This window comes from Hemibagrus wyckioides, linkage group LG12 (genome assembly GCF_019097595.1).
Source record: "Hemibagrus wyckioides isolate EC202008001 linkage group LG12, SWU_Hwy_1.0, whole genome shotgun sequence".
In the NCBI taxonomy this organism is placed as follows: domain Eukaryota; kingdom Metazoa; phylum Chordata; class Actinopteri; order Siluriformes; family Bagridae; genus Hemibagrus; species Hemibagrus wyckioides.
This window is the reverse complement of record NC_080721.1, coordinates 1,276,050-1,298,037: the sequence shown is the minus strand read 5'-3', so window position 1 is coordinate 1,298,037 and position 21,988 is coordinate 1,276,050. Positions and strand designations below refer to the sequence as shown.

Genomic DNA, 21,988 nt, shown 5'->3' with positions numbered 1-21,988 from the left:
ATCTCTATAAATACTCTTGATATTAAAACAGCTTTATTAGGCGACTAGAGACGTTTACATTCAATTAATAGCCTTTGGTTCATACAATAGTGATTAATATATATATTTTTAAAGGCAATTCATTATAATACGCGTGTAAAAGCATGATCCAAACACCTAATTTCCCCGAGAGGAGAAACTAAATCTTTATTATCTGAGCTCAGCTCACCGAGAACAGCACAGAACAAGCCACAGCAGGGAAGGCCGTGTGGGAGATCCTGGAAGGGAACAAGAATCACAAATTCATCACCTGTAGGTGGAAACCTATTATCAGTGGAGAAATATTGCGTCGAGAGATTTTTTAATAGTATTTATAATTCCAATTGTCAAATGTAATATACAAAATGATATTTGTCGATTGTTTTTACGACCCAAAAATTGTGATCTGTCCGGACCTGGCCGTAACCGACTGATGACGGGGAAGTTAAGGCGCTTCAACTGGAGTGAGGATAGTCGGGAATCTCAGATAATCAGGTAAACAAATGCTTGCTTGTTGGCAGTAAAACGCACGACGAGCAGCCTTTTTCTTTACAAATGAGAGATTTCACTAACGTGTGTCACGCTGTTCGCTTTGAAATCCACGCAACGGCAGTTCCACGAAAGAAAAGTCTTGCATTTTCCACCGCAGTGGCCTTCGTTTAAATGACCCTTCGCTGGCTCGCGCGGTGGCCAGTCGAGCTTCACGAGCCGTCATGGAGGAGCGCGAGCCTAAAATAAACTGTAGCAGCACCGAGCTAGCTGGCTAGCGCAGTTTAGCTTAGCTACGCAGCACTAGGCCAGTGCGTGCTTCAGATCATTAAAATAGCCGACTAGCTAAAATACTGAATGTAAGAAGATGCTTCATTCGGGGTTTAATTACAGCCTTTGCTGGTGGTGAATAAAGCAGCGCGTGTTTGAGATGTCTCATATACGCAGTTAGCATAAGAGTCCGCTAGCAGTAAGTGCTCCGTGCTGTGCTCCTGCACAATTGCTCGCACAAGTGCGGTTTGTTCCGTGCTTGTACATATTCATCATCAACAGACACTCTCATCGTGTATATATATTTATATTTAATTACTCAAATGCTCAGCGATCATGAGCTATTGCATCCCATATTGCAAATAAAGAATATAAATATAAGCAGCCAGCTTGCCTTTCTCTGGTTAGCTGCTTTGTGTTGCACCAGTTTGATACGGGAGCTAGCTAGCTGCTCAGGGTAGAAACACAGCTCTCTTACTTTACTAACCTCAGTCATTGCTAGATGGGATCCAGGATGCTTTGGAAAAGTATAAGATATTGCATTTTGTGGATCTGTGGTAATAAAATAATTTTGTAAACAGCCTGAATGCTAACAAAGACACGGCTCTAACCGGAGCAGGTCCAAATCACTGCAAAACCAGTTAATAAATATATCATTTTAATAACACGAGTACCTCATAGGAATTGGTTAAAATCACCAATATATTGTATTTTATATCATATATTAGTGTTTTCCTTCTTTATGAAACGAAAAGTGAATTCAGAGTTTGATAGCAGAGCTTGATTGCAGAGCTAACAGTAATTATTATTATCTAAATATGAACTTTATTTATATATATATATATATATATATATATATATATATATATATATATATATATATATATATATATATAAAATCAGGTGTTTTCATCAGCAGTAACATCACCTGGAATGTTTTTGTGTCAATGCTCTTTAGATTCGAGTCCACTGTCCTGGCATGGGGGACATGAAGACCCCCGATTTTGATGACTTGTTGGCAGCATTTGATATTCCTGATATCGATGCCAAAGAGGCCATTCAGTCAGCACCAGAAGAGGTGGAAGGACACCAGGGATCAAGCAGTGGGTCCATCACAAAATCAGGCGAGAGCGGAGTTGGCGCTAGTTCCACCCTCAGAGCCCCCAGCCCGGCCACCGATTCACAGAGCGACCCCTCTATTGTTAGTGTTATTGTAAAGAATCGGGTGCGTAGTGAAGCCTTTGAAGGTGGTGATGTACCAGTGTCGGAACCACTCAACCATAATGGATTTGTGTCCTCAGGTGGGGCAGGTCATCTGTCTCAGTCCCGAAGCCAGCCAAACGGGGAGCAGTGGCCTCTGTGTGGCTCCAAAGTGACTCCGGACTCCACGGGGTCAGTGCTTGGATGTGCTAACACCTCCAAACAGAGTAGCAACATCTTCAACAAGCTAAAGCCTCTGATGGCACAGGGGACTGGAGACCCTGTTGGTAGGGCCAGAAGGATGCAGATGCTGCAGCAGCACGCACAGCAGGAATTAGGATTAGAGGGAGCCGACAAGACGAAGAGCGCCGCCGTTCCCGGGGGCACGAGCGGAGGGGCTTCTCCTTTTTTCCCTGCTCCCAAACCATACCTCCCAAATTCTTCCACTGTTCCTTCTTCATCACCTTCATCAGCCTCTCCTTCGGTTGGGTCCCGTGTCTCAGGGGCTGTTGCCTCTTCACCCCTTGCTACGAGTTTGACAGAACCATTTAATGGTACTCCGCGCCACAGTTCATCAGAATTTAGGCGTATGGACTCAGAGGAGGAAGATTCCGACCCGGATTCTGGGGGGTCGCTGGTCATTCAAGAAAGTCCCGGCTCTCCCACCTCTCCAAAACGCTCACGCAGACTTAAGTCTCCTGCAGAGAGTTCAGAGTCCCCCTCACTTCCATGCTCTGCACCCATGTCTTCAGCTGCTTTCCCCAAACCAGGGGACATCCCCTTAGCTTCACCTGCTTCCCCTCAGGTGCAGAACTGGCTTTCTTCACCTGTTCAGACAGGGAATGTTAAGAGCCCACCAGCAGAAGAGCGAAATCCAGGACATGTCATTGAGGAACGTGACTCACCAGAAAGTCCAGAGCCTGAGATGCCCAAAGTATCAGTAACAGCTTCCAAAAAGTCTTCCAGCCCAGCACTGATTGCTTCTTCCCCACCAACAGGCCTCCGAGAACCTAAAGAGGAAGAAGAAGAGATGGAGGTGGCCAAACCAGTAAATGAGGAGAATGGGGATACGGCTAATTTAGGTCAGGACAATGGACAAAAAGATGAAGAAAAAATGGAGGTAGAAGACGAAAACATGTCTACCCAGTGTCTCGCTATCCCTAATAGCAGCGGAGGCACTACAGCCGAAGGTACTGGAACCTCCAGACCTCTTAAAGTCAGAATAAAGACCATTAAAACCTCCACAGGAAGCATCACTCGAACAGTTACCCATGTGGCAGGGAAAGGAGCTGCAGGAAAAGGCACAGATGGTGCAAAAGTGCAACCAGAAGGACAGACAGTCAGTTCTAACAAAAGAGCTGAACCCACTGGTCGAATGGTTAAAGGTTCCACGCTGTCTGTGTGCACTTTAGAAGCGAGCAGTGCCATGCTAGCTGCAGCAAGCAAGGCTCAGAACAAAAGCTCTGTGTCCTCTGACAAGACCAAGGTCTCTGCCACAGCTGTCAGCATTACGAAAGCTGCCAACCTGCCGGTGACTCCTACAGTTAGTGGCATTAGTGTGCGTGCCGCTTCGGGGAGGGCGACTAACGGAGGCACGCCTAATGTTCACATTCCTTGCAAGCCAGCCTCTATTGTCAACAGCACAGGGGCTGTTATTTCTCGAAGCCAGTCGAGCTTAGTCGAAGCCTTCAACAAGATCCTGAACAGCAAGAACCTGCTGCCGAGCTACCGCCCTGATCTCTCCACCCCACCTCCACCCGAGTGGGGTCTCCCCATGCCTGCAACAGGTTACCGCTGCCTGGAGTGTGGGGATGCCTTTGCTCTGGAGCGCAGTCTTGCACGTCACTACGACAGGCGCTCCCTAAGAATTGAGGTGACCTGTAACCACTGCGCAAAGCGCCTGGCCTTCTTTAATAAGTGCAGTCTGCTGCTGCATGCTCGGGAACATAAAGAGAGAGGACTGGTTATGCAGTGCTCACACCTGGTCATGAGACCAGTTACTGTGGAGCAAATGATTGGTCAGCAGGATACCACACCAATTGGTATGTAATCTCTTTTCACTGTACACATCTTATGGAATAAACATTATTCATTTTTACAGTTAATAACATCAAAAACTTCTATTTCTAGGCGTGCTCTCACCTCCACTCTCTTCTCCTGCTTTGTCAACTCCTTCTACCCAATCAGGAACACCCTCCATCCCTTCCACCCCGAGTCCACTAAAAGAGTCACCCTCACAAGGCCCGGTTGCTTCCCAAACCAGTCCGGCTCGCCGCGGGCCTCAGAGTCCTCATGTCCTAATGCCTCTGCCCTGCAAGAAGGGTGAGGTTCTTCAGTACAACAATTTCAAATGCCCTGAATGCCAGACTCAGTTTGTAGGCAAAGCTGAGCTAGTCGCCCACTTCCAGCAAATCAGAGCTACCCCTAATTCAGTGAGTAGCACCTTTTTTACACTTTTTTGTAGACCTTTTTATACTTTATTGTAACTGACACACAGCTCCTGTGAATTGCTGTACATGGCAGTTGAAATGAATAATTTTGCAGCTACACAGTGTAAAGGTCAATGCTATACAGATGTTAATGCTCTTTCCTTTTCTCAGACCTGTATGCTCTGCTCTCCACCAATGATGCTGCCTAATGGGTGTAGTGTTTCAGCTCACCAGCGAATCCATAAGCACCGAGCTCCACATGTGTGTCCAGAATGTGGTGGGATTGCCCGTCAGGCTAGTTTTAAGACTCATCTGGAGGAGGCCTGTCTTCACTTTGCCAGACGCATCGGCTACAGGTCTTAGCGTTGGTCTATATTGTTTACAAATACAAAAAAAGGGAAAATAATATGATTTTAAAGAAGCACGGTCATGTCTAGGGTTAGCTTAACAGAGGGTGTGTTGCAATAAGAGTTGATTTTAGAATTTTGGAAAATACATCACATACAATCACTGAAGAGATTTATTTCTGTTTCTGTAGATGCTCCAGCTGTCAGGTGGTGTTTGGTGGCCTGAACTCCATCAAATCTCACATTCAGACTGCTCACTGCGAAGTGTTCCACAAGTGTCCACATTGCCCAATGGCCTTCAAATCAGCCCCCAGTGCCCAGGGTCACATCAGCACCCAGCACCCCACCCTCAGTGCTGCTCAGGCCAAGTAGGTTCCAGATGTTCTCTAAAACGTCTTCTGTCTTTAGAACTAAAACAAGTATCACCAATTAATATATTGTTAGAATAATATGTAATCAATAAATTCCAGCACTGAGTTTTTAAAGCAAGACGCATATTTCTTGTATTTATCAAAACTCTGAGGAAGTATTTGTTGCCAGTTTAATATGTTTATAAACTGTATTATTTATTATATTATACTTATTATATGTATTTCTTATTTTATGCCGGTTATCCCTGTGTGACACCTAACTGTGTTTCATCATTCTGTACTTCCATTTAGGATGATCTACAAGTGTGTGATGTGCGACACAGTCTTTACCCAGAAACCTTTGCTCTATATGCATTTTGACACTCACCTGGCCAAGCAGAAAGTGCATGTTTTCAAGTGTCCAGACTGCACCAAGTTATACGCTCAGAAGGGATCTATGATGGAACACATCAAGGTTAGTTTCTGTAATGAAACTCGATTGAGTATTAATTTTACTTTTAAGGTAGCAATAAATACTGTCCTCTTGCCTTTTTGTGTTGCCCATTCTTTGCCTTTTCCTCAAAAGAATGTGGTGTCAGTAAAGGCATACAGTAATGTCTTGGTTTGGCCTTTACTGGGTAGCTGCAGTGTTACCTCATGCAAAGCTCTGTACCAGGCACATGCACTGAATCATTTGTGTGTTGGTGTGTAAGTCATGGTCACAGCTTTAAACTCGCCTTTGACTTCAATTGACTCGCCTCCATACAGACTGCTCATAGAGGCCTGGCAGGCAAAGCAGAGGCTCCGCCCAGTGCCTCGTCTCCTGTCTCAGCCTCGAGTGCAAACCCCACATCGAGAAAGCAAGGACAAGGTGACGGGGAGGAAGAAGAGAAAGAAGAGGAAGGAGATGAAAGAGAAAATGAAGAGGAGGAGGAAGAAGACAATGACGAGGAAGACCAGCCCAGTTCCCCAGACAGTGGGAGCAGCATGGAGTGGAGATGCAGGGAGTGTAAGACACGGTACACTGAGAGAGATGATTACATTGACCACATGAAGAATGAGCATGGCACGGTAAATACCCCAACTCATTATTTATTCATTACTTTGTTTGTTTACTTGCTGCTACATCTCATACAACAAATAAAGTAGTCATAAAGGTAAAAATCCACATCTGATAGGAGTAAAATAATCAAGAGAAACATAAAATTAAAGTACGTTTCTCTGTTTCTGCAGTCGATAAAGAAGTTTCCATGTCGGATGTGTGAGCGCTCCTTTAGCTCGGCCAACAGCCTGCGTCGCCATGTCCGGGTCATTCATGAGGGTGTCAAGAGAGTCTTCCAATGCCAGTGAGTTCACCGCCTTTTACTTTTCATTTCAGATAAACACTTATTACAGGTTCATGCCAAAAACATACAGGAACTTTGTGACGGTACGGTAAGGTTTGTTTTTCCCTTTTAGGTACTGTTCAGAGGGCAAGAGAACCTTCAGCAGTCGCCTGATATTAGAGAAACACATCCGGGTCAGACACGGCATCCGAACTAGACAGACCATAGAGAAGCGGGTAAGGAAAAATATTTTAGGCTCTCAAGCATAATTAGGTGATGAACACATTTTACAGTTCTGCTCCAAGGGCTAAATTACAGCCTTTACTCAGTTGGGAGAAGAGACACTTTTTCAGGACACTGTTACGGTAATGCAGGGTCATAATTTGGATTATATTCACATTTTATGTTAAAGTGCTTAGGTTTAGCATCTAATCAGTAAGTTGCAGTGATGGTTGGCATTATAGCAGAGTCACAGATGTTTGTACTATATTTGTTGCCTTGTTCCTGGCATGTTTTATGTCATATGCCTTGATTTTATGATGTTGATGTCTTGATGTTGCATGATAATATCTAGTCTGTTGTGTTTTGTCAGAATACCACGAACACAAGAAAGCGCTCAGCACCGGGAGAAGGAGCAGGAAGCTCCTCTGAGGTTGACTACGAGGGCGGAGCTTCCTCGGTCGGAGCGGGGGCTGATGTGCCAGATACCGGAGGGGACGAGACAACGAGCCAGGCCAAACGAACGCGCTCATGTGATAAGGAAGAGGAAGCAGAAGAGGAGGAGGGAGGTTTTCGCTGTGCGCCATGCGGCTTCAGCACGCTAGACCGGGGCGAGTTCCAGCAGCACATTCTGAAGCACCGAGACAGCGAGTCAGCATCACAACAGTGTGTCCAGTGCGGGGCCTGCTTTGCCTCGGCTGCCTCGCTAAGCCGCCACCGCTTCATCACACACAAATTAAGGCAAGATCAACAGGACAGCAGCCATACGTCACACACATCCAAACCTGGAGAGGAGGAGAAGGGTGAAGAGGAGGGCGAGGGGAGCATGAGCTGCAGGGTGTGTGGGCGCCACTTTGACAAGGCCTCGGACCTTAACACACACTTCCGCACGCACGGCATGGCCTTCATCAGCGCACACAAGACAGACAAGGTTGTGTGAGGAGACAGGTACTGAGAACTCTGAGGAATGCAGTAGAAAAGGAAGGTGAACAGCTCTTTGTCCCTTTTGACTAATGAAAAGTGTAGGCAGGTGCACTGATGCCCCGCTTCACAACATTCATCTTCACGTTATATTTTATTGCTCAGTTAAACAGACACTGAATAACAAACGTTATTAATGCCGTTAAAACGTGTGATAAAGACACTAATACAGTAAAAGTCAGCCATCTTTGCAGTCAGTCTAATAACTTTATTCAGGAAAAGAGCAAAAGTTGAACTTGGTTGAATCAGTAACATGATTTTGAGGAAAACAAATTCTATAAAGATCAGATTTCGTAATCCCTTCTTTAGGAATATGAATATTACACTGACCAATTCACACCAAAGCTCAGAGCCAGACAAATCCTTCATTCTCTCTCATTATTATCATCGTTATTAATCCAGAGAGTACGTTCACGCAGGGTCACAGAGGTGTTCACTGCTTTGAGGTCAGTCGTTACAGGCGGAGCTGCTGGCATGCAGCACGGTTTCGGCTCCAGAACCGGACCTGGAGCTCAGATTCCCAAACAGAGCATTAAAAGTTACATAAGGGTGCTAATGAAGCCTTTTTCCTGTTTGTATAAAAACACTGAGCTGTAGTAATGATATTGTATCAGCATTGTATTATTGATATTTATTTATATGAATTGTTCGTACTGATTGTGAGTCTTTTTCTTTTTTTTGCGAGACAAATTGTGAAAGTGAAAATTATGGTTGTTGATGTCAAAAACCTGAGGATCCTGTGGATATTATGTCAAGAAAAGAGCTCCTGAGGTAAGATTTGTAAATGGTTTAATAGTCACACGGTCAATAGTTTCACTCAGCAGGTTCTCACCCTGGCCACCGAGACGTGTAGAAATGGATCCTGTTTAAAGTTTGCTCGGGTTCTGTTTAGACAACGTGAACAAGTTCCGTTTTTGTATCTGTATTTTATTTTTCCTTAGCTGATTTCAGATACCCCTAATGTAAAAATCTCATTTATGCCTGAGGAGCTGGGTGTATTTTTTATGAATTTATTGTAATTAAAAACAGACGTTGAGTGTAATGGATCGCAGAAACATTACACACCCATACAAATATTGCTTTTCTTCTTTTCTTTAACTGTAGTCTTTTTTCTATCAAAAGTGTCTATGCTTGTTAAATGCCATGTTTCTTATAAATGCATTATGGTTTATAGTGTGATCTTGTGAGACATCTGAATGTGAGAGTGTCAAGTTTAGTCACGTCCTTTACATAAGGTTGAATATCCATCACCTGGTGAACTTGCATCTGCCTGCTTCACTGCCATACAGTGTGCGTCAGTTCTACTTTATTGTTTCTAAATAAAGTGGTCAATTGTTACAGTATAGCTTTGGTCCTTGTTTAATAAGAGCTACTTCACAGAGGAATAGGAACACTCAGACACTGGATGTTAATACAGTGAATGCCATCGAAGTGCTTTGTAACAAACGAACATGCTCGATCGTGGGTCAGACATCATCCCTTACTGTATCGCACTGTTTACATCAACCACTCGTACAATACCCACGTGCTGAATTTGCTCATCTTACTTGTTCAGGTATCATGTGAGTGGAGCTAATAGACCATCGGTTTAGCACAAAATCTTCAAGCATCCAAAAGAATCTCAAGGTTTTGCTTAACAATTTGCTCTACAATTGAATTTAATGTTCTCACATCTAATAAACCTTAGTAAACAAAAATTAGCCATCATACAGGACAAACCCTGAGTGACTCCTTATTCACTTCATTGTGTATTCAAAAGATACCAATATTAAATGTGGATACGTCACCACCTTCAGAGAAGCTGCAGAAATCACCTGGCTGGAATTGCTTCACATTTCTTGCATTTGGTAGACACCCTTATCCAGAGAGACTTATATTTTATATCATTTTATGAAACTGAGTAATTGAAAGTGAAGGACTTTGCTCAAGTGGCAGCATCGTGAACCTTGGATTAGAACTCACAACCCTTCCGGTCAGTAGTCCAACACCTTAACCACTAAGCTACCACATCCCTCCTAGTCAGAATAATGTTACTTCATGTTAATGATAATGGATGGATGATCAGCACACACACGTATAAAGATAATCAACATGGCTGAAACTATAAGAAAAAGATAAATAATTGAGGCACAATTATTTATTCATTTGTTTATTTATTAAAAAACACTTCATTCATTTGTAGTTAATGTCGTGGAAATATTCTGCAAATCTGAGGATTTTCATTTAGTATAACTGCCTTTTTTCCATAAATAAAATCTTACAGAAAGCTTCAGAATATCAGCAAAATGTTCTCTTTGTTCAATTTGAACATCTGCTGTACAAGTGAAAGAGCTTTCAGTACAGAAACAATAACATCACAACCAGTGCATTAGAATAATCCTGTGCCTTGAAGTCAGAGCTGCTGTCCTGTCAGAAGCAAAAATATAAAAATGTTGTTTTATTAATCCTTAACATTGTTAAGTAAAAACAGAGCTACAGCTAATTAGAGAGGATGTGAGATCAGTGTTCCTGTTCAGACATCGAAACAAGCCGATAAACCCATTACCCAAATACACCCCTGGACCCGATTCATGAAAATTCTTAGTGTAAAGAGTTTTTCCTAGTGACAAAACACAAAGAATGTAGGCGTTTCCCCTTAAAATGAAAGAGAAGATCCTATTAAAGATAAAAGTTATTTAGAAAGCATCTTAACCCTTAAAAGAGGTCTTGAGGTCAAAAAGCAAAAAGTGTTAGTAGTAGGAAGGAGGACTTTTAAGAGGTTTAAGATTTTCTATAGCAGTTTAAATGATCTTAGAGAGGAGGCGGGGCTGAGCCCGTTACTAGGTATGACACATTCTTCTGAAGGTTGTGATTGGTTGTCCAATAAAAAAGAGCACTTTTAAGTAGGGTTTATTAAAAGCCTTCACTTTGAAATATCTTAACATAGTGACTACTTTCATTTCTGGTGCTATGGCATTTCTGCGCTGTGTCGGAGATGCGTATCTCTAATTAAACATCCATAATCCCTAATCTTTTTATGACACAGACAGTTAAAATGTTCTGCTGTGTATGCTGTGTTTTTGTGATATTTGGATTAATATTTGAATATGCTGCTTGCTGTCTGTATTGCTTGCCTCATTTCCATAATTTATTTTTTTATATTTCTATACTTGTGTCACGTCCCTAATTCTAACCTTATTAAGAAACCTAAACTAGACCCTAACAAATGATCCAATTACAGACCGATTTCAAACCTTCTGTTTATGTGTAAAATATTAGAAAAGGTGGTGTCAGCTCATTTATGCTCCTTCTTACAGGAAAACAATATCCTTGAAGAATTTCAGTCAGGTTTCAGGCCCCATCATAGTACAGAATCTGCACTAGTTAAATTAGTTCTGCATTCCACACTATAGATCATAACATTCTCCTAGATCCCTTAGAAAATCACACAGGTATGCAGGGACAGGTATTGAAACGGTTTAGATCCTACCTGTCTGATCCATACCATTTTGTAGATCTAAATGGAGAACTGTCCAGTGTAATGCCAGAGAAATACGGGGTTCCACAAGGGGTCAGTTTTAGGACATCTGTTTATCTCAGTATACATGCTTCCATTGTGTAACATCATTAGAAGGCATGGGATTAGTTTCCATTGTTATGCAGATGATACCCAGTTATACATCTCATCAAAACCAGATGAAATATCTAAATTGTTTAGACTAACTGAGTGTGTCAATGATATTAAAGATTGGATGACCGATAATTTTCTATTAGTGAATCCTGATAAGACAGAGATATTACTTATTGGTTTAAAAACCAGTACACAGAAGCTCTCGCAATTCAGCTTGCATCTAGAAGTATGCACTGGACAGTGAAAGACCTGGGCGTAATATTAGACAGCAACTTATCCTTTGAAAATCATATTTCCAATATGACAAAAACAGCCTTCTTCCATCTTAGAAATATTGCCAAGCTTAGGAACAGTTTATCTGTATCTGATGCAGAAAAACTACTTCATGCATTCATGACCTCCAGACTGGACTTGTAACAACCAGGCACCCCCACCCGAAGCGGGGCTCGAACCCGGGGCTCGAACCCAGATCCCCATGGTTGTCGTATGTGCCCACATGCTATGGACAGGTTATGCAGGATTCAAATAAAGCACTGCTTTAATAACATAAAACACAAGACATGGGGCAAACTAAACATGGTTACAGAAACATGACGTGAGCATGGTCACCAGGACATTACTGAGCCTGGACATTAAAACAAACGAGCAAACAAAAAACCATCCAAACAAACGAACAATAACAAGAATGACTGACCAAGACAGGTACAAAAGGGTTTCTATATATAGGGCAGAACATTAGGACTAATGGGGAAGAGGTGACATGGCGGGAAATGAGAACAATGGGAAGGGCGTGGCACAAAGTACATGGGGAAAACACAACAAAGCAGGCTCCAGCGATTCACCTGCCAGCACCCCATCCAGTGGTTTGGCAGGGAACTGTCCCAGTGGTTCCAGACTGGACTATTGCAATGCATTACTAGGTGGTTGTCCTGCATCTTTAATAAACAAGCTACAGTTAGTTCAGAATGCAGCCGCCAGAGTTCTTACCAGGTTTATCATCCCTGCACTGGCTACCTGTTAAGTTTAGAATTGATTACAAACTAGCACAACTTACATACAAGGCTCTAATTGGTTTAGCTCCCACATATCTAACCAGTCTTCTAAAACGTTACAATCCACCACGCTCCTTAAGATCACAAAACTCCGGACTTCTGGTAGTTCCCAGAATATCAAAGTCTACAAAAGGGGGTAGAGCGTTTTCATATTTAGATCCTAAACTTTGGAATAGTCTTCCTGACAGTGTTCGGGGCTCAGACACAGTCTCCCAGTTTAAATGTAGACTAAAGACTTATCTCTTTATCCAGCCATACATCTAACACATCCCATAACCTTGTGCTCCAGTACATCTGATTAAATGCACATTATTATCTAGTGTTGCTAATATCATGAACGGCAGCTACGCTAACTCCTTTCCACTTGTTCCCTTTTTCTACCCATACCAAGGCATCTAGAGATTGTGCCAGCTCCAGTAGACAAAGGCCAACCCTGTGAGGATCCTGAGGCATCCAGAGATGACCAGCTCCAGCTGGGTTCTGCTTCATGAGGACTTGAGTATTCAAAGCAACGATGCCAACCCTATGTGGACTTTGAAGATGACAAGAACCTCCTAATTAATACATACACTAACATTCTACATACACTGTATCACACACCTGTCTGTACATGATTGTAAAAAGGACATTGTTCAGGGTCCCCTTTGAGTCTGGTTCCTCTCAAGGTTTCTTCCTCATATCATCTAAGGGAGTTTTTCCTTGCCACAGTCGCCTCAGGTTTGATTACTAGGGATGATTTTGTCTGACATCTAGGACTTTTGCACTGTTTCTTATGTTCTGTAAAGCTGCTTTGAGATAATGTCCATTGTTAAAAGCACTATACAGATAAAACTGAATTGAAATGAAGTGAATTTTGTGGAACCGCATGCTCAACAGCATCGCCAAGAGAAACGTACACGATGGTATGAAGGAGCAATGCTGGGGCTTCTTTCCTTCTATCTCATGCTATAGATTCATGCAGTTATACCAGGTGATTGCACACAGAATGACACGCCTCCTAGATTTGATCTTCATTGTAGCTGATATTTTTCAGACCATTACTTTGATCCATAACATCAACAACAAACTATCATCTGCATTGATTAAAAAGGCACAATTAAAAAGTGTAATGAATGTTTATGAGATTATACTACTCATCTTTTTTTCCCTAAATGCTGAATGGCAGGGCTGTTGGTTCCAGATGGGCTGGTTAGAGTATTTTAGAAACCTCTAATCTCCTGAGATTTTCACACACAACAGTCTCTAGAGTTTACCCAGAATGGTGCAAAAATTTAGTAATCTTCAGTTCTGTGGATGGAGAAGCCTCATATAATTACTTTTTGCAGCGATGGTGATCAGATGGTGAGCATGGCACATGATGGCCTGAGTGAACGACTGCATGAATGAGCAGGTTTATTCCCAACAATAAAGTGGATAGTGATTACACTCAGCATACAGAAATTGGAAAAATAGATGACGCTTTACTTTTACTACTTCCATTAAAGTGACATTTAAGAGATGAATGCTTGGTATTAACAGGACCAAAGTGTGCCAAGAAAACATTCCCCACACCATCACACCACCTCCACCAGCATGAACTGTTGAATCAAGGCGGGTTTGGTTCATATATTCATGTTGTTGGTGTCAAATTCTGACCCTGAGATCTGTGTGCCTCAGCAGAAATAGAGATTCATCAGACGAGGCTATGTTTTTTCAAATGTCCAGATTGCTGAGTTTCTGCCCACTGCAGCCTCAGCTTTCTGTTTTTGGCTGAACATTAAGTGGTCTTTCCAGGTTTCTGTCCAGAGAACAGCTGCTCATAAACTTTAAACACTATTGTGTGTGAAAATCCAAGAAATCTGCAGTATAAATACTCATATCAGCCTATCTGCACCAACTATCATGTTACAGACAAAATCACTGAGCTTTTCCCTCAGATCTGATGGTTGATGTGAACATTACATGAAGCTCTTGTTTCCCATCCTGTACCTGCATAACTCTGGGATTGCACATGCCAGTGTGTCCTTAGTGCCGGTCCCAAGCCCAGATAGATGGGGAGATTTGCGTCAGGCAGGGCATCCGGCATAAAACCTGTGTCATATCAAATATTCGGTCATAAACCTGATTACCATACCGGATCGGTTCAGGCCCGGGTTACCAATGATTGCCACCAGTACTGTTGGCTAGCAGGGTCTTAGTGTGCTACTGCTGAGAGAAAGAGAAGAAGGAGAGGGGGAAGGGTAGGAGTGTGGAGGTGAGAGTTCTAACTCTAAATGTTGGCACTATGACTGGTAAAGGGAGAGAGCTGGTGGATATGATGGAGTGAAGAAAGGTAGACAAGTGGAAGGGGAGTAAATCCAGGAGTATTTTAGGTGGTTTTAAACTATTTTACCATGGTGTAGATGGGAAGAGAAATGGTGTAGGGGCAGTCCTGAAGGAAGAATATAGTAAGAGTGTTGTAAAAGTGAAGAGAGTGTCTGAGAGTGATGATTGTGAAGCTGGAAATTGAAGGGGTGTTGGTGAATGACACTGTAGCTGTGCATATGCCCCACAAGTGGGGTGTGTGAAGGAGGAGAAAGAAGATTTTTGGAGTGTGTTAGATGAAGTGTTCAAAAGGAAGTGTACCAAAGGAAGAAAGAGAGGAGATTGGAGCAGACTTAAATGGACATGTTGTTGAAGGGAACAGAGGTGATGAGGATGGGTAGGTACGGTGTCAAGGAGAGGAATGTGAATGGACAGATGGTGGTAAATTTTGCAAAAAGGATGGAAATGGCAGTGGTGAATACATATTTTAAGAAGAAGGAGGAGCAGAGTAGAGGTAGAGGAAGGTGTACACAGCTGGACTATGTCCTATGCAGGAGATGCAACCTGAAAGAGTTTAGAGACTGTAAGGTAGTGGCAGATGAGAGTGTAACTAGACAGCACAGGATGGTAGTCTGTAGGATGACTTTAGAAGTGAGAATGAGGAAGAGAACAAAGACTGAATCTCGGATCAGATGGTGGAAGCTGAAGGAAGAAGACTGTTGTGTGAAATTCAGAGAGGAGATGGAACAGGTGCTGGGAGGTGATGAAGGGGTACTGAATCACTGACTTGCATTTTAATATATTTAATATATTTTTCCATGAATGTGTATTAAATTATTCCCAATAGTCTATTCTCTACATTTCATAGCTTTTCTCTCGGTTGCGCTGCTTCCAGTAGTGTATATTTATGATAAGAGTATTTATCCAATCATATTTCAGCCAGTGGCTGACATCATGTGTCACCCAGCCTTAAGGCCTTCAGAATCAATAGTGCAGGCGCCCGGAGCTTAAAATAAGTGGCACTGAAACTGTTCCATTAACCAATCAGATTTGGAGTTGGCGTCATTGGGGCCATCTAGCAGGCGTACGATTACGTCAGCAATTTCCCGTCTTTTGATTGGATAATTGGAGCAGTCAGAGGCAGCGACCCGCACAAACTAAATAAAATATATATATTTTAACCCACAATGGCTGACAGAGGAGAAGAAATCGATTTGGTTGTGGACATCCTTACAAATACATTTTCAAGGCGGACTTTTCAAGAAAATCCTTTTGATTCTTCAAAATAGTCGAACCATTTCTGCTTTTGGGTTTTCTTTTTTTCTGGGTTTTCAGTTTGCCTTCATTCCAGATCCCCGGGGTGGGCTGTGGGGTTTTTTCTGCAGTGAAAGGAAACTTGTGAGACTGAATTGTGTTAATTTGTGTTTTTGCTGTATGTAATATAATGTTATTCATGTTCACTATAAGAGTCTGTGACACAGCGCACTGTTATACAGTGTTTCTATATTCACTGTGTCTCATTTCGGATGCTGCGTCCTCCGGAGATTGCAGTTTGCTGCATACGGCATCAAGAATGTCTTTATTGAGAAAAGTAACCGTAATAAAATGGACTATTCCTTGTGAGGTGTGAAATACTGTAGACTAATTTCTTTTTTACTTTGTTATTTAACGGTTGATTAGTATCTATTGCCGTGGCGTCATGATGATGGTATAGAGGTGGATTAATTCAGGAAGGACACCAGTGAAGGCCTAGGTGTGAAACGCACGGTCCACCACTGGATTTCCACCACAGTGGCAGTGACTGGAGAGGCAACAAAAAGACTGAGCATTTATCTGAAGAGAAGTGAGTGTTCATTTGAGTTGCCCATTATAAATATTGATCCTTAATACATGTCTTTTGTTTTGGGTCTAGTAGGAAGGTGTGTGCCATTTTATTTTACATAACTCTTTTTTCTCCTGGTTATGTTAGCTTGAGGGAGTTTATTTCCTTTCTTTTCTTTGCAGCTTAGTCAGTTGTTAATAAGAGTTAGTTTTGTTATGTTTGCTATTTTGGCCTTCTCCTCTGACGTCGCTCAGTCTCTCACCACCAACAGTTTAGTTCTGTTGCTGTCTTCCCTAGACTAATTTAAGACCATAACAAAGGCTTAAGAGTTTCTTTAGCAGAGAAGAAAATGGCTGAAAGGTGAAGAGGGAGAAGAAATGTGATAATAGTTAATAATGACAGTGAGTTAATAAGACACTACATGATAGATTGTGTAAGGATTATGTTTGATTAGAGATATGCTAACATCTCTGACACAGCGCAGAAATGCCACAGCACCAGAAATGAAAGTAGTCACTATGTTAAGATATTTCTATTTGCTCTGGTTGGTCCTGAATCACTCTTAAACTAAGACTCCTAGTTAGAAAAGTTAACACTAAATTAGGAGCTCTCTGAGATGATTGTTAGAAGCTTTAAGAACACGAGCCCTGATCTGATCCTATACTGAGTAACTAACTTTAAAAATGCTGTTAGAGGTTATTTCTGGTTAATCATAGCCTATTCATTTTAATACCATTAAAACAGTAGTATTGATTAAAAAATTGAATGAATTTGGCATTCTCTTTAGAAAACAAACACATTTTCTTGTTAAAAATAAGCAAAAATCAGTGATAGTCTGTAAGGAATATTTACCTGAGTGATGGATATTTAAGTTTGGATTGATATAAAAGATTTCTTAGCAGCTTTTTCAGTATATCAGGGTGAAGGGAAGCTCACATGCTGCTGCTCCTGAGTCACTTTGAGCTCATCGGGTTTATCAGACTCTTTCTGTGACACGTCCAGTTCCAGGTCCTGCAGGTTGCCGACTGTTTTGGTCACTTCCTGTTCGGGATGATGAACAGCAATCAGCAGCTCATAAATCAAAGAGCCGACGATGCCGCCGACACACGTGGCCACCACAGGGATCCACCACCAGCCGGCTCCGGCTCTGTCCCGGAGAAAAGACTCTCTTATTCAGGGGTTTAGTGTTAGAATGTCATTATGTTCACTCTCTGTGACGCTTCATGCGGGGTTGAATTCTACAAAGGTAACCTTTTCACCTTGCTTTACTTACAAGATAAAATCTAATGTAAAAATTCACTCATTCAAGCTGCATTGTTCTAGTGAAGATGAAAAATAATCCATTAACAAAATTGTAGTTATTGAATTAAATTTTGTTCAGGTAATTTTGACTGAAAAGTAAATATTTATAATGCAAAAACTGTTCACATGATCCCTAATTCGCATGTTTTATTTTGATAATTAATTACTTATCAAAAATACAGCATGTTTTCCTCACACCTCCAGGGTTCAGAGTTCAATTCCCACCTCCTCCATGTGTGTGTGTGTGTGTTTGTGTGTGTGTGTGTGTTAGGCTGACCTGAACACCTCATCACCCCAGCCGGCAATACAGGTGAAGACCCGAGGGCCGAGGTCTCGTGCCGGGTTGATGGCGTATCCGCTGTTTGAACCCATGGAGACGCCGATGACCATAACCACTGCTCCCACCAGAACAGGTTCTAGACCGGGAGGGGCAGGAAAGTTACGACCATCACCCAGAGCCAGAACACACACCATCAGGGCCGCTGTACCAATCACCTGAGAAGGATGCTCAATGTCATGAAAATCTGTATTTTAGGGAATTCAGACTGATGGGAAATTTATACAACAGTTCAATAGAATATTTAAGGAATCAATTCAGTGTTAATAGTTCATTTAATAATCAATAATGTTAGTAATAACACCCACCCTATGGCATGATGCTAAAATTTGTGAAAATGGCTTGAAAGAATTATATACACCGATCAGGCATAACATTATGACCACTGAGAGGTGAATTGAATAAGACATCTCCTCCTTAGTGAATAAGATATCTCCTCCTCATGGCACCTGTTAGTGGGTGGGATATACAGCTCTGGAAAAAAAAAAAAAAGAGCCCACTGCAAAATAATCAGTTTCTTCTGTTTTTTTTCTTCCAGGTTCATGTATTGGTCAGATGAAGAGTTTTGTTTCATTTTTTGTGAACTGCTGACAATACTTCTTCTAAATACAAAATATAACTATTGTTATTTAGAGTGTATATTTAAAGGAAATGACAACACATCAAAATAACCCGAGATCATGCAGTATTTGCAGAGCTTTAATAACTCAAATAAAGTGCAAATCATTTGTAAACAGATTGTGTTAATGCTTTGGCTTAATAACATCAAGAGATCAGTATTTGGTGGAATAACCCCGATCTGCATGTGTTTTGGCTCCATGATCTCCACCAGTTTCTCACATTGCTGTTGGGGAACTTTATACCACTCTTTTTGCAAAAAAAGCTCAGCTTTGCTTGATGTGACCATCCATCTTCCTCTTGATGACATTCCATAGGTTTTCAATAGGTTTTACATCTGGAGATTGGGCAGTGGTCACTTATTTTTTTTCCAGAGCTGTATTAGGCACTAAGTGAACATTTTGTCCTCAAAGTTGATGTGTTAGAAGCAGGAAAAATGGACAAGGAAAAGGATTTGAGTGAGTTTGATGAAGGGCCAAATTGTGATGGCTAGACATCACAATTTCGATCAGAGCATCTCCAAAACTGCATAATGTTATGCCTGCTCGGTGTAAATGATCATTTTAACACAGTCCTACTGAATCAGGAATGTTATTTGAAGGTATTTTTTTTCACCTGGTCTACTACTCCTCCCCATATGCTCAGGTACTCTGCAGGGTAAGTGGAGAATATTCCTGCAGTGGCCGTGGGACCGCTCACTGTCAGGTGCCCACCACTGTAATGGATTATTGCATCTGGAGACAGACACAGAGACAAAGACACTCACACATGACACACCACCACACATTTTATAGTTAAATGATGGTGTCTAAAGCAACTGTAAGCCTTTTCCCTCTCACCAAAATACTGCAACGCAACAGTGGCTGCAGCCAGAAAAGCACCGAACACCTGTGACATGACGTAGAACGGCAGCCGAGTCCAGGGGAACCTGCCTAGGAAACACAGGCTGAGAGACACGGCGGGGTTCAGGTGAGCTCCTAATGCAGAGAGAAGATGAGCAGAGAGGATGATTACGTCATCAAATGTTAACCTTCAGTAACCGGTAACTCCTTTTCAGTAAATCCTTTTCAGCTGAACCTGACTGATTTATACTAATACCCTTACTTATTTACTAATACCCTTATTCATAGATAAGGTTACAACAGTAATAATGGATCTAAGAGTACAAACATTTTATATAACAAAACTGACCATATGGCCATAAATACAGTCCTCTCCATAACAGAGGGTCCGATTCTATTGTTTTTGCTTCACAATGAAGACATTAAGGTTTGAGCTTGAAGGATGAATGAGAGCTCAGTAGTTTACTTTCCTTCTGCAGTGACGAACTGTGAAAACTGATCTGGAAAAAGTCTAGCTCTATCTATTTATCTATCTATTGGTGTCTTGACCATCTTTTGGCTTCTATCTGTTCAGGTCTGAACCTCAGTGAGACCCTGACACTGCTCATCAGCACCACAAACCTTTTAATAAATGGGTCTTTCTAATTCAAAAGGCTCAGCCAAGCTTTACTTCCACACAGAATTCCAGCAGAGCTGCTGTGTCCAGAGAAGCTGGGGTCAGTATAACAGAAAGCACTCATCTTCTTGGTTTAACAAAAAAGCATCAGCTTCCTCTGTTGTTAGACAGGAAAAGGAGTCTGAGGCAATAGTGAAAGGAAGGAAATAAAGTTTGGAAAGAAGGTGCAAAGGAAACAAGAAAGACAGGAAGGAAGTTTAAGAAAAAGATGGAAAAACTGTTCAAGGAGCGTTTACTATAAAGATGATTAGGTGATAGTTTTTGGTTTTTTTTGGCGATGTACAAACATATCTGAACGCCACAGGACATGAGGTACAATAACCTACATGATCACACTTCCATGCAGCCTTACCTGATACTCCTTTAGAAACATAGACTCCGAATGTAGTGCCCAAAGCAAATCCAAGATTGATGGATAAATATTCTCCTTTGTTGTTTTTGGAAGTTGTGACCTGAGCGACCGAGCCGCAGCCAAAGAGCTACACAGTGAGAAGACAGCAGGGGGTAGAGTGATAAAGAACAATATCTGAAACCTTTCTCACTATGAACATAAATCATCTATCCTGTATCAAAGTTCCTGACAAAGTATAAAAATGTGAACTAAAATATAGAAATACCTGATTAGAATATCATGTATTAATAGAGAGAATAAAAAAGTGAAATTAAAACCTGGGCAGTGCGGTGGCTTAGTGGTAAGCACTGCTGCCTCACAGCAAGAAGGTCCTGGGTTTGAATCCCAGGTTTGAACAGGCAGGGGCCTTTCTGTGTGGAGTTGGCATGTGTACGGGTACTCCGGTTTCGTCCCACAGTCCAAAAACATGTATATTAGGTTGGTTGGTAATTCTAAATTGCCCATAGGAGTGAGTGTGTGTGGTTGTCTGTCTATATGTGTGGCCCTGTGATGGACTGGTGACCTGTCCAGGGTGTACCCCTGCCTTTCACCCACTGTGTGCTGAGATCCAGCAGATCCCTGTGACCCTGATTAGGAATAAAGTGGGTATAGAAAATGGATGGAAATTAAAATCTAAGAGGAGCATGAAGTGGGCTTTTATGTGTCTGTTACCGTGTATGATACTAAAAACTGATAGAAATAATTGTAATTTTTTTGTGTACTTTGAAGGACATTTTTGTTGGCATGGATCAGTGCCTGAGAAATCAATACAAAGTTCCTCTGAATGATTATGGTATTATGGAAGGTTTCTGTTCTGGTGGGCGTGGCCTATTCCAGGGTGACTCTGGCCCACATCCACATGACTAGTTTCACTAGATAGTGAAGATAGTCACACTAAATAGTTCACTAATTTGTTATAAAAGTGAAGACAGTGTGACTCTTCTGGTGGTTCCTGGTGGCCCAGCACCTTACTAAACACTTTCCCATGCATCTGCCACATGTCTGTGTGATGAGTGATGAAAGTGAAGACGTCTTTCAGAGGCACTGAATGGATCATGCATGATGTTACAGCTCTGAAACTCCAGGACTCGCAATCAGCTGACATTTTTATGTACTTGTACTCCTCAAAGTCTTAAATATAAAATGTTAGTGTTTTAAATGCTAGCAGGTGTTTTATTTTATTTATTTTTCCAAATCTATTAATCCCTGAGGAGCATCGTGAGGGGTGATATGTATTGGCTTCATCACTAAAACTTTCATCATTGGCCAAAGACACCATCTTAAAGAAAGCTGCTCTCGTTTAAGTGACTGATTTTTTCTTTAAACATCACATGATCACAAGCATACTTGATATCTCTATCTTTCTCTTTCTATCTCTCTCTCTCTCTCTCTCTCTCTCTCTCTCACACACACACACACACTGTCTT

At 41.8% G+C, this 21,988-nt stretch overlaps 2 protein-coding genes and 1 non-coding gene across 7 annotated transcripts in view; 2 read left to right on the top strand and 1 right to left on the bottom strand.

Moving 5' to 3' along the window:
- Positions 1 to 264: 264 nt before the first annotated feature.
- Positions 265 to 8,706, top strand: znf687b (zinc finger protein 687b). Of its 4 annotated transcripts, none has more exons than XM_058404805.1 (10): positions 265 to 513; positions 1,736 to 4,019; positions 4,165 to 4,409; positions 4,578 to 4,762; positions 4,945 to 5,121; positions 5,416 to 5,578; positions 5,872 to 6,174; positions 6,337 to 6,449; positions 6,562 to 6,664; positions 7,021 to 8,706. In XM_058404805.1, the coding sequence occupies exons 2-10, from the start codon at positions 1,757 to 1,759 to the stop codon at positions 7,585 to 7,587; spliced, it is 4,119 nt and encodes a 1,372-aa protein (XP_058260788.1). In that variant the 5' UTR covers positions 265 to 513; positions 1,736 to 1,756; the 3' UTR covers positions 7,588 to 8,706. The 4 variants fall into 4 exon arrangements, with proteins under 4 accessions (XP_058260788.1, XP_058260786.1, XP_058260787.1 ...); XM_058404803.1 differs by having other exon boundaries at positions 268 to 513; positions 4,108 to 4,409; XM_058404804.1 differs by lacking the exon at positions 265 to 513 and adding an exon at positions 524 to 976 and having other exon boundaries at positions 4,108 to 4,409.
- Positions 5,649 to 5,787, top strand: LOC131362995 (small nucleolar RNA SNORA13). Its single transcript, XR_009206266.1, has one exon. It is a non-coding gene; the product is annotated as a small nucleolar RNA SNORA13 (small nucleolar RNA).
- A 1,075-nt stretch (positions 8,707 to 9,781) lies between the features above and the next one.
- Positions 9,782 to 21,988, bottom strand: part of aqp10b (aquaporin 10b) — a 13,457-nt gene continuing 1,250 nt past the window's right edge. The window contains exons 2-7 of one of the 2 annotated variants that reach the window (XR_009206228.1): positions 20,523 to 20,649; positions 19,492 to 19,629; positions 19,268 to 19,386; positions 17,975 to 18,192; positions 17,248 to 17,542; positions 9,782 to 10,034 (exon numbers count right to left, since the gene is read on the bottom strand). Coding sequence is in view for 1 of the 2 variants with exons in the window: in XM_058404808.1 (XP_058260791.1) it covers positions 17,311 to 17,542; positions 17,975 to 18,192; positions 19,268 to 19,386; positions 19,492 to 19,629; positions 20,523 to 20,649 (834 nt within the window). In the remaining variant the exon portion in view is untranslated. Of the gene's footprint in view, positions 10,035 to 12,900; positions 17,543 to 17,974; positions 18,193 to 19,267; positions 19,387 to 19,491; positions 19,630 to 20,522; positions 20,650 to 21,988 lie in introns of those variants that run through there. The other variant, XM_058404808.1, reaches the window with a different exon arrangement.